The 12156-nt window shown below is 44.9% G+C and overlaps 1 protein-coding gene across 4 annotated transcripts in view; it reads left to right on the top strand.

Moving 5' to 3' along the window:
- The window catches only part of ATRN (attractin), a 231788-nt gene that overhangs the window by 56371 nt on the left and 163261 nt on the right, over positions 1-12156 (top strand). For all 4 annotated transcript variants that reach the window (XM_053252986.1, XM_053252987.1, XM_053252988.1 and 1 more), the window contains exons 2-3: positions 3565-3648; positions 6403-6516. In XM_053252986.1, coding sequence (XP_053108961.1) covers positions 3565-3648; positions 6403-6516 — 198 coding nt within the window. The remainder of the gene's footprint in view (positions 1-3564; positions 3649-6402; positions 6517-12156) is intronic.

Genomic DNA, 12156 nt, shown 5'->3' with positions numbered 1-12156 from the left:
AGCGGTTTCATGTAAATATTGAAAAGCATTGGTGACAGAATGGAGCCCTGAGGGACTCCATATAATAGCTTCTGTTCTAAAGAGGAACTGTCACCAAGCTCCACCATCTAGAATCTGCCTGAGAGAAAGGAGCAGAACCACTGCAAAGTAGTGCCTCTTATCCCCAGGTCCCCCAGGCGATCCAGAAGGATACCTGGTTGATGGTATTGAATGCCGCCGAGAGATCCAAGAGAAATGACAGAGTCACACTCGCTCTGTCGGTTCCCCGGTAAAGGTCATCCATCAGGCCAGCCAAGGCTGACTCAATCCCATAGCCCCCTCTAAAGCTAGTTTAAAATGGGTCTAGATAATCAAAACCGCCTGGAGCTGGTTAGCCACCACACTCTCTCAATCACCTTGCCCAACCATGGGAAATTGGAGACCACCCTATAACTATCTATCACTTAGGGATCTAGGGAAGGCTTCTTAAGAAGCGATCTAACCATTGTCTCCTTCAAACAAGGAGGCATCCTATCCTCCCTCAGCGATGAGTTAATGATATTAACTGAGCCATCCCCAACAATCTCCCTGCTAGATAGAAGCAGCCAAGTCAAAGATCCAGAGAACAAATGGTAGGCCGCACTGCCCCAAGCAGCTTGTCCATGTCATCAGGCATCACAGATTGAAACTGATCCAATCTAATACTGCAAGAGGGATTGCTGGACACCACCTTAATAGACTCTGCAGAAACAGTGGTGTCCAGGTCGGCCCGAATACAGGAGATTTTGTCCGCAAAGAACCATTAACAGCATTGCAGCAGAACAAAGTCCTCGGGATTGGTTTGAATTGGAAGGCGCCTGAATCAAACTCCTCACAACCTGGGACAGCTCGGCTAGATGCGAACTTGCAGAAGCAATGCGTGCAGACCAAATTTTTTTTGCTGCACACACCACCTACGCATAAACTTTCAAATGGGCTCTATGTTGTGTCCTGTCACATTCAAGCCGAGTTCTCCTCCACTTGTGTTCCAGTTGCCTACCTTGTTGCTTCTGACCCCGTAAGTCCTCTGTATACCAAGGGGCCACTTTTAAAGCAGATCGGAAGGGATGTTTAGGAGTTATTGTGTCTATTGCCCTGGTGAGTTCCCTATTCCAGGTTCCCACCAGGGCATTGACAGAATCACTGGCAGGACCAACATCAAAATTCTCCAAGGCTTTTTGGAATCCTACTGGATCCAACAGCCATCTCGGGCGGACCATCTTAATAGGTCCTGCAACCCTGCAGGGCTGGTTTGTTGTTGTGAAACCAACCTTAACCAGGTAGTGGTCCGTCCATGACAATAGGGAAACCACAGAATCCCGCACCCATGGAACACCCCCCTGATCCGAACAAAAGACCAAATCAAGTGTGTGGCCGGCAACATGAGTTGATCCTGAAACTAGTTGGGATAGGCCCATAGTTGTCATGGACGCTATGAACTCCTGAGCTGCACCAGACAAGTCAGCTTCACAATGGATATTGAAGTCACCCAGAACCAAAAGTCTGGGTGACTCCAACACTAACTCCGAGACCAGCTCCGTCAGCTCAGTTAGGGAGTCAGTTGGGCAGCGGGGTGGATGGTACACCAACAGAATCCCCAATCTATCCCTAGTTGCCAGCCTCAGAAAGACACACTCAATGTAAGTCTACTGTTGCACAGGGGCCCTGGTAAGGGGAATGGTATCCTTATGGACCACAGCCACTCCACCCCACTGCCCACATCCCCTAGTCTGCTTCACAACAGAGTAACCTGGTGGAAGAAGCTGGGCCCAAACTGGGCCACTAGCCTCCCCCATCCAGGACTCAGTTATACAAGCCAGGTCGGCTCCCTCATCCATGATCGTCATGGATTATTTCAGTCTTATTCTGAACTGACCTGGCATTGCAAAGCAGCAAGGCTAGGTTCTGTGGGAAGTTGGAACTGCTTCCCGAGGCCAGAGAGCTGACAGGGCAGTCAGAAGTGGAAACAGTTACTAAATTACTGGTTTCCTTTCCCCTGTAACGGCCAGCTGCTCTGCCAACGCCAATTCTTCTGTTCCCCACCACAACAGTAATAGCTGCCCCAGAGCCACTGGACACACCCCCGGCATCATTCTGCCCAACAGAGCCCAAACACATGACAACAAAAGGCCTGGCACAACCCAATAAAAGGGAGGACTAACAACATTCAACCCAGATCTCCAATTCCACCTTATAACTCCTCTACCCCAGTCCCACACCAAATGCTGGCCTCCTTTGTAGGCCGGTTTTGGCGGCCGCCTACAGGTAGTCCGCCGACCACACCATCGGCTATGCCTCCAGTGTGCCTTTCTCCAATATATGCTGCCAAGGACTCCAGAAATCTCTCCTCTCAAGAGAGATCTCGGGTCCTTGGCGACAAGTGGAACAAGTCAAGCACTCAGGTAGAAGGCACAGCTGAAATAGGGCAGCAGTCAAGCTGCCCCAAGCCAGTCCTTCAGAAGGTCTGGGGCTGCAAAAACAAATCTCCTCGGCCGAGACAGGAATGCACAGGCAGTGTGAGATAGCTGTTGTTCGCCAAGAGAGGTCAGGGAGCTTACAGAATCTAGCCCATTCCTCTCTCCACCCTCTCCAATCCCTGATCTATTATCAACAAGACAGGCAGAGTTGTGCCCATGCATGCTCCAGTGCTCATGCCTTAGGGCCCCAAATTGAGTAAATGTGAGCGGCAATGCAAAGTCCAGCTCGACAGTATGACCAATTGCCAGGCTTCCTAATGCAGAACATTCAATTGTAAAATAGGTTGGCAAAGGATGTCTAATTAACATCCTATATTGCTGTGTTCCAATTAATTATATTATTACTGGAGTTTATTGACAATTTGTTGCTAGTTGCAGCCGCTACTATCAAATTTTGTCTTATGTATTTGTGGCAAAAGAGCAACAACTAATTCCAGCACTGAAATGGATGGTAATTTAGGAACGTAGGAAGCCGCCATATGCAGAGTTAGAACATGGTTCATCGAGCTCAGTATTGTCTACACAGATTGGCAGTGGCTTCTTCAGTGTTGCAGGCAGGAGTCTCAACCCTGTCTTGGAGTGCCAGGGAGGGAACCTGGAGCCTCAGATGCTCTTCCCAGGGTAAATCTTACAGCGCTCACATGAAGTCTCCCATTCAAATGCAACCAGGGTGGACCCTGCTTGGTAAAGGGGACAATTCATGCTTGCTACCACAAGACCAGCTCTCCCCTGACTCCGTAGAGGAGTAGGACTGTAACAGAATACGCAAGATTCAGGTTATGCAGGAAAGACTGACTATGCAGAGCAAAAGCAACAAAGAATCTTGTGGCACCTTTAAAGGCTAGTGAATGTATAGTAGCATAAGCCCCAAGATTTTAAAGTTTACTCAGGTGTGTGTGTGTGCGCGCGGGGGAGAGAGATTTTCACCATTAACCTGATGCCTTTTTGAAGGAGAGAAGGAAGATTGCCAGTAGCTTCATTGGACTGTCTATCAGCTAACTTCACTGTGGTTTTGGTGAAATAAATACTTTGTTGTTACTGGATACTACATTTTCATTTCTGATTACAGGCTTACTGGACCTTCAGGGTATATAACAGATGGACCTGGAAACTACAAATACAAAACAAAATGCACATGGCTTATTGAAGGAAGGTGAGTAACAAATACCTTAATTTCTGCATGCAATTAAATCCATGTATTTTCTTAGATTGCTTTTTCATGGGTTGAATGATAAAGAAAAACAACTTTACATGCACCTACATTTTTTTAAATTGGGAAGATTTGACTCTTGAATATTCCCAACTTATAGGACCTAATTGTCATTCCAACCACAGCATCTATGCTGGTGATTGTGCATAAAATCTTTAACTGAAGAGCTGTTGGTGGGCCGTGGCCCATACAAAGGCTGTGTTTGCTTGTAGGGATCCATTTTTCCTTATAATAAAGAATTCAGCACTCCAGTTGCCATAGGGTATTGAGCTGAGAAAATTAAGCTTCATGCTCGATGCCAGCAGTTCCTTCCAACTCCAGGCTATCTTGAAGTTGTGACTGAGAAACGTTTTAGTAATTTTAACATTGGGTGATAAATTTCAAATATATGTACATCTTATATGTGTCGTGCCACTTCTTGAACTTGTAGTGGTTAGTTACTTCAGGACTGTTTGCTGCCGCTCTCCTTAGGTTGGAGGAGGAAAGGCAAAATAACTAGTTACCATTTCCTCTCAGGCTTAAACTCTTGGTTCCCTGTCTAACTGTCCAATTTTTTATCATGCTAAAGCCAAGAGAGACTATACTTCACAAAGTTTGTTCCTGTGCATGGAAAATCCACCCCCACTCTCAAAATGTTGAACTTCTCTGATCGTGTCCCAAATTCACATTTGCTCAGACAAGCCTTCAAAGGAACTGTTGACCTTTTAGCAAAGGTCTTTCAAGCCATGAAAAGGAGCTCTTGTTAACGGCATTGATATTTGATCTCCTCTAGCTGCTTTTAGTGGTTGCTTGGCAGGGATTTTTTTAAAAAAGAATGGCACTTTCATTGTCCATTCCGCAGAATGATACTCATTATTATATTCACTCATGATGTTTTGTGGGATTGTTGAAGCTGGGTGTTGGCAAAGCCAAACTGTATTTTTAGGATATTGTGCAATGGGGTGTGTGTGTGTATACATGTGTGATAATTTGGCAAAAGAAAATTGTGTCTTAGAATGCAGACACAACATATACTATATACAGATGAAATTTCCATGTAGAAGAGCCATGAGAAGTAGCATCCTCTACTGAAGAGGCATCCTCTGTGCCGTTAACTGTATTATTGCAATCCTTGATGGGAGACAAGAACAGAACTGTGTTTGAACTCTGAGACTAGACTGTGTTTTTGAGGTTAAAGCATTGCCTTTCTAAAAGCTGGATAGCATTGTGTGATGTATGTGGATGCTACTATACTTGTAATTTGGCAGCTAGAGGATTGCAAGTATGAATCCCCCCTCCCCGCAATATATGTATATTCACATGTATGTGTGTGTCTGCATGCACACATACATACATGTGTGCACACCACCATCACCACTACTTATATACTACTTTTCAATAAAAAATCTCAAAGTGGGTTATATAGAAAAATTAATAGGTAATAAATAAGCTGGTTCACTCTCTCAAAAGGGCTCAAAATCAAAGAAGAAACATAAGGCAGACACCAGCAACAGCCAATGGAAGGATGCTGTGCTGGGGTTGGACAGGGACAGTTGCTCCCCCACTGCTTAATATAAGAGATCCACTGCTTTAAAAGGTGTCTCTTTACTCAGTGCTATATGTTGGATTCTCTCTCTCTCTCTTTCTCTCTCTCTCTCTCTCTCTCTCTCTCTCTCTTTCTTTGCATGAATATTAGTTTGCACATCAGAGAGTAGGCTTGGTTTGCTTCTTCTCCCCTACGCATTGTTTTTGTATGTGTAAAATATTTAATATGGGGGAGTATTCAAACATGCAGTGACTTTCTCCTTGAGAATCAAATGACACGGCTTCACAAAAGCTGCACCATGTTGCTGCTCTGGTCACACGTTCTTCCTCTCCGAGGTCAGATTCCCAGACTAATTACTGGCATGGCGTGAGTGTGTGGTCAGCACAATTTTAGCTTTGGCTAGTTGCTGTAACTCTCTGATCTTGGTTGCATGGGAATTAACTCAGAAAACATGCACACCACTCAAAGCTGGTGATGCAAGGTGCATTATTAGTTGTGAGACAAATATCACAATACAAGATTCCCCCCCCCCTTTCTTTAGTATAAATGATGTCTTGGTGGTAGGGATGTGCATGGAACTGGCTCTCTTTGAGCCGAAGGTGAGGTGGGGTAGTTTTAAGGATTGGGGAGGGTGCACTTCCCCTCTGCCGTGCTCCCCCCCCCCAGCACATTTTCCTCAGGCGCTCTGTAGAAATAGTCCTGCGGGGTGGCAGTCCTTGCTGCCCCATTGCTTCAGTGACCGGAAGTCACTGGAAGTGCCGTGTGTGTGTCGTGGGTGGGCGCATGCTGCATGCATGCATGCATGGACAACATGCACCCACGACACACGCATATGCATGCTAAACTTCCAGTGTCTTCTGGTCACTGAAGCTACAGGGCAGCAGGGAGATACGCTGCTGCCCCCGAAGGACTATTTCTACACAGAGCGCTGGAGGGGGAAGCATGGCCAGGGTGTGTGTGTAAGTGCACCCTCCCCTATCCTTAAAGCCACCTCCGCCCCCCTGTTAGAACGCGGGGGTTTCCCAACCTATTTTGCATTCTAAGAATAGAACACCGAACAGGTTCATGCACATCGCTAATTGGTGGTCAGTTTGGGCCTTGCATATTACAGTGCTTTGCTTCTCTTCGAATCAGTCTGTGGTAATAATGCTGTCCGTATATTCTTTTTGCAGGTCGAACACAATCCTTAGGCTCCGCTTCAATCATTTTGCTACAGAATGCAGCTGGGACCACTTGTATGTATATGATGGGGATTCTATTTATGCTCCGTTACTGGCTGCTTTTAGGTAAGCCCCAGAGCACAGCATGAAACTAATGGGTATATCATGTTTGTTTATTGCAGTTCTTCAAGAGTTGGTCTTGAATGTCAGATATTCCTTTTATGTTTTAGGTCACAATGAATGGGATCAGTGAACTAGTAGTGGTGGAACATCTTTTGAGCCAACCATAACCAGGCACAAATGATCTCCATTCTTCGGGCAATTTTTCTGTAACAAAAACGTTGGGATGACAATTCAGATTCTTATATTTTTAAATATTGCTGTTGATTATAATTTGTCCCCTTACGTTCCTCATCTATGTGCCAACAAGAAGGCCACATAAGCAGGAGTTCTTGATGTTGGCTCTTCACCTTTTGAACCTCATGTCCTCGTGGGGTTATCAAAGCTGTTGACTGAGAACCTTTACTGAGGCAGCTGAATCATGATCCTATTTGGGCAAATGTTGAGTGGCTGAAACTAAAGAAGAACACTGAAGTCTACGTATGAATGCATAAAAAGCATATTGGGATATGTGCTTCAATAACACAGGCCAAATAAACCTAGAGTCATTCTTATTGGATACATTCATTCTTAATTTAGTACAAGGTACCAGATTGATTCCTCCCCCCACCAAACCCACACTTCATGATTATATTAGAAGTTTGTTTGTTTGTTTATTGTTGAATTTATATACCGCCTTTCATTAAAAACAATCTCAAGGCGGTTTACAAAAGCTTAAAAACAACAACACAGACAATAAAATGACAATAACAATATTAAGCTAAAAATATAAGAACAAACCAAATTCAAAATCTATAAAATACAAGCATAAAAATGATACATGGGTAAAATCCCCCACCTTTGAATGAGGGGATGGGGCATTCCAGCTCAGCCTTGCCCCTTTGGCATCAGGATCTCCCCTCTCCAGATCCGGTAGAGAGAAGCACAGAGGGGAACACCAGTCTTGTGAGCCACTTCTATTCCTTGGGGGTGCAGAGAGCGCCTTCCTTCTTCCCTGCACTGGGCTTTTGGAGCATTTGGAGGGTGGCTGTCCTTTTTATCACCACCCCTTATAACGAGATAGGGGTGGGATGACCTGTTTCTTCAGCCGGAAGTGAACGCTGAATGTGAGCAGGCTGGGCATTGGGAGGAACTCAGACCTGCTTGGATACTTGCAGGGCAGGATGGAGAGGAGGGATGTGAGTAAAATGAAGTTCTTTTTACTGGTTGAGAAGTGTTCCTAACTTTGAAGGAATAACGAAGGTAATAGTGTTAAAGGAAAATTTAGGGAAAAGAGAAAAAAGGTGTTGAGTAGTAAGGTTGTTCACACAACCATTATATGAGGGGAAGGCAGGGTCAAATGAACCTCCCCCACCCATACAATCTTCTTTTTTGTGGGACGTGCGGATCGCATGCCCACATGAGCCATGCTGCTCCTGGCAATGCAGTTCTGTAGGCCAGGTGAACCCAGCCCAGCTTCCAAATATCCCTCATTACACTGTGCGAGGAGCTTGGTGCATTGGGGGATTACTCCACAAGTCCAAGCAGATACACAATCGGGAACCCAGGGAGAAGGGTGCACTCGCACCGTTTTACCTTGGTAAAAGCCTGGGAAAAAACCCTGGGCTACCTGGCAGGGCAGTGACGGGATTAGTCTCAATTCTGGTGCTTCACACAAGCAGGCTTACCAGGTATAGGGATGTGCGAGCAGGTTCGGAATGGAATTGGTTCGAAGTTGAACCGGTTCAGTTTGAAGGCATGGGGTTGAGCTGAACCACCCCCAGTTCGTCTCGACCCCGGCCTGAAACCCACCTCCCACCGGCCTGTTGGGGTGGGGGTCTGCGGACCTTTTACTATTTTTTTAAAAAACAACCTTACTCTGGGGTGGGGCTACTGTGAGGTCGCGGTGGGTGTCTGCAGAGGTTCCCCCTCCCTCTGCCAGCTGGCCTTCTCTCAAAAATGGCCCCATTCGGGCATGGCCCATTGCGTAGGCACGGTGGCCTCCAAAATGTCCATCTTCTGCGTGATCCCCACCGCACATTCAGGTCATCTGAGGAGGTCCGCCTCCAGTTACCACCAGCTCGTCTGGTGGCGACTCAGAGGCGGGCCTTCTCTATGGCTGCTCCGGGGCTGTGGAATGTGCTCCCTGCGGAAATCCGTGATTTGAATTCTCTGTTAGCCTTCAGGAGAGCCCTTAAAACGTATTTGTTTGGCCTGGCTTTCCAGGGTTTTTAAATTTTAACCCGATTTTGGGGCTTTTAATTACTGTAAACTGTTTAATTCTATTTTAAAATGTTTTTATATTGTTAATTGCTATATTGTTTTTAATTTGTTTTAGTTTTTATTGTTTTAGTGGCTTGTTTTTAATTGTAAACCGCCCTGAGCCATTTTGGAAGGGCGGTATATACATCAAATAAATAAATAAATAAATAAAATAAAATAAATGGGCCGAATAACACCTGAACAGGGCCGTTTTTGAGAGAAGGAAGGCTGGGGGGAAGGGGGGAGAGGAACCTCCGCGGACCCTGCCGCTGCCTCAGAGAAGCCTCCTGGAGGGGTTAAGTTTAAACTTGGTTCTCCCCCCCAATATTTTTTTAGTAAAAGATCTGCCCCCCTCCCCCGGGCTGAACCGAACTGAGGGGGGTGGAGTGGGGTTTTGAGGGGGTGCCCTACTGAAGTGGCCCGGACCGATTGGGACTTGAACCGAACCAGGCCAGCCAGATCCATGCACACCCCTAACCAGCTGTTCACCTGAGTAGGGCAGCTTGAGTGAACAGCCTTAGTGTATTATATGTTTGAGTAGATCCTTCAGTACTACTATGAAAATGTAGAACTTCAGGTTCTGCTTCTGTGATCATCGTTGTATGATTGCTGCTTAAAAAGCCCTCAACTCTTTGTCAGGCTCGTGTTCGCCTGTTGCCATGTAAATAATTCAGGTTTCAACTTGCATTGTAAGTTTTAGTGTGTCACAACACATGCTCGAACTGCCACAATGGACTGACTCACAAAATGCATCTTTCCCGGACATCAGGGGCCCAAACCCTCTTTGTATTTTGGGGCTGAATTTTATTTGCATGTTTTAGGGCAGTGTCAGGAATGGTGGGTGGCCAGAAATATCATAGCCATATACTGGTTCATTGATGAAAGTACGGTAATGTAACTGTCTCTTACCAGTCATTAGCAAAGATACCACAGGTGCTTGCTTTGAATTGCATTTTCATCTGTAAAGGTAGAGTGAACATGATGCAGTTTAGCTGTTTTTATTTAATTCTCCTCAAATTGATGGAGTTTTAATTGGCCTCCTAAGAAGTTTAGGAAGTTGAAAAGCTGTGTCTTCAAAACCGTATAAAACAATGGGAACTTGTTGCCTGAGGAGAAGCACATTTTGATGCATACCGGTAATAGGCTCTTACCTTCTGTTTAGCTTGATGGTGAGATGGTGGCTGTTCTGAGTTGGTTTTGATACTTGTATTCCTAACTGTACAGAACCAATTTAGGGCAGGGTTAAGCATATTTTATATCAAATTCATTCTCCTTATTTATAAGCTTTTCATCTCACAAGAAAGTAAGTTTCAATAACTCCAGGTGCTGGGTACCCTGGTGACTAAGAGTCTTGACAGTTTCTCAGTCACTCAGCTGGTGTCAGATTTGAAGCTGTGTTCTATACAGTGGATTCTGGTGCCTAGAAAGTTAAAATCCTTTAACATTATGGGCCATAAGCTTGTTCCCTCTGTGGACATTTCAAATAGCCTAAGCTTCTGGGTATGATTGTAGATGTGGATGACAAATACAACCTTGTGGGCTGCTGAATATCTTGTAAGTTGCTGATAATGCCTTTCAGGATAGCAAATTAGCAGCAAATTAGACAAGGTTTCTACTAATCTGCACAGGCATTGAACAGGCTACAATGCATTTTCAGGTCTCTGGAGTGTTGGCTGATGTGGAAATAGTTGCTTACCTGCTGAGTTTGAGTGCACAGATATCTGATGTATAAGGTTCATCCTTCCTTTATAAACAGGATAGTAAATAAGGCATTTTCTCCTTTTTGTAGCCAAGTGAAAGATAAAGGCTTGGAGATGTTCACTTTTACCAAAGCCATATGAACATGTTTGGTTTATTTATTTATTTATCAAATGTGTCTACTGCCCCAAACATTCATCTCTGGGCAGTTTACAACAACAAATGAAGCTGAACCAGACCACTGAATCAGACCATTGGTCTTTCTAGGTTAGTATTGTCAATCCTGACTGGCAGTGGCTTTCCAGGGTTTCAGAGGGATATTTCCCAGCCTTGCCTGCAGTTTCAGGGATTGAGCCTTGGAACTATCTGCATGCAAAGCAGGTGTTCTACTATTGAGGTACATTCCTGCCCCGTGTTTAGTATTTTGCCTCAGCCAGTGCTTCTCTTCCCTGCAAGTAGCAGTTGCATGAAAACACCTTGCTTGGTGTGGTATCTATTCTGAATAGATCTAGAATAGACAATAGATTGTGTCACGACAATCCCCAAATTCCTAACATAAAGGAACTTGGAATAAATTTAGTCTTGGATTCAGGAAAATTCAGTGGTGAAATCTGGCTAATTAAGTGGTTTTAGTTAGTTGCCCAATCCGTAGTCTTTGGTGTCATGCAACTGAATTTGGGCTAGAAAAAGCATTCTTGGCACTGTAAAGGTTAACTCTGTTAACACAATGGATTTGTCTATGAATTACTACTTCAACACACTGGAGAGCGGTTAATAGGTCTCCACTGTTACATGAAAACAAAGAGCTTGTTGTTCCTAGGTGCCCCTTGGTGAGCAACTGGGCTCACTTGACGTTAAGCTGTGATGAAGCATTGACTTTAGAACAGCAGAGAGTGCTGCAAATGCATCATTAGGCTTTAAGAACCTGATTCCCTCCCCTGGGAAGCATTTAGTGTGAAATTATTTCCTTTTCGACATAATAATATAGATATAAGATAAGCAGGAACAGTCTCTCTTGAGATGAAGGTATAGATGTGAAAACTTGACATACAGTGATACCTCTGCCCAAAGGGATTTCTAACAACAACAAAAGATCGGATTGTTTTAGAATGTTAGGCAGGGTTGGGGGAAAATCTCAGGTGCTGAGTGTGTCCTGCTGAAGGATCTTGACGTTCATTTTTCCAGCCCTGTGCATACCTGGTCCCTCTAGAAATTTGAAGCTCGCTTCTAAAGTTTAGTTTGACTTCCTAGGAATCATTTTTGCACTGTGGGAGAACCCAAGTTACAGGCTCTTCACTCCAAAGAAGAGGAGCTAGTGGACTTGGGAGCTGACTGAGAGTAAGCAGAGTTCTGTTGATCTGTAGTCTTCTGACCCCTGGCAGTTGGTGATAAAGTCTAGGTTTCCGTCTCCTCAATTCACCAGCAGAACAATTCATGTTTTGGATAAGCATGTGCCTGTTATGTTGGCCAAGCACCAGGATTCTTTCCTCTGTTAAAGTGTTGCAGAAGGAACCCATGTAGATGGGCTGTGAGGAGTAATGGAGTAGCCAGCTGGAATGTTAGCTGATATGCTGTCTATAATTGTTCCTACCTTCAATCCTCCCTCTCCATTGTGTACAGCCCTCTTGATTCCTCTGATTCCTGCACATACTCTGTAGGAGTAGAGTAGTCACAGAAGATCAGACCTTTCTTGGTGAATGGGAGGCC

Source organism: Hemicordylus capensis, chromosome 5, assembly GCF_027244095.1.
Source record: "Hemicordylus capensis ecotype Gifberg chromosome 5, rHemCap1.1.pri, whole genome shotgun sequence".
Taxonomy (NCBI): domain Eukaryota; kingdom Metazoa; phylum Chordata; class Lepidosauria; order Squamata; family Cordylidae; genus Hemicordylus; species Hemicordylus capensis.
Note: the sequence above shows the minus strand (reverse complement) of the source record. Positions and strands in the feature narration are given on the sequence as shown.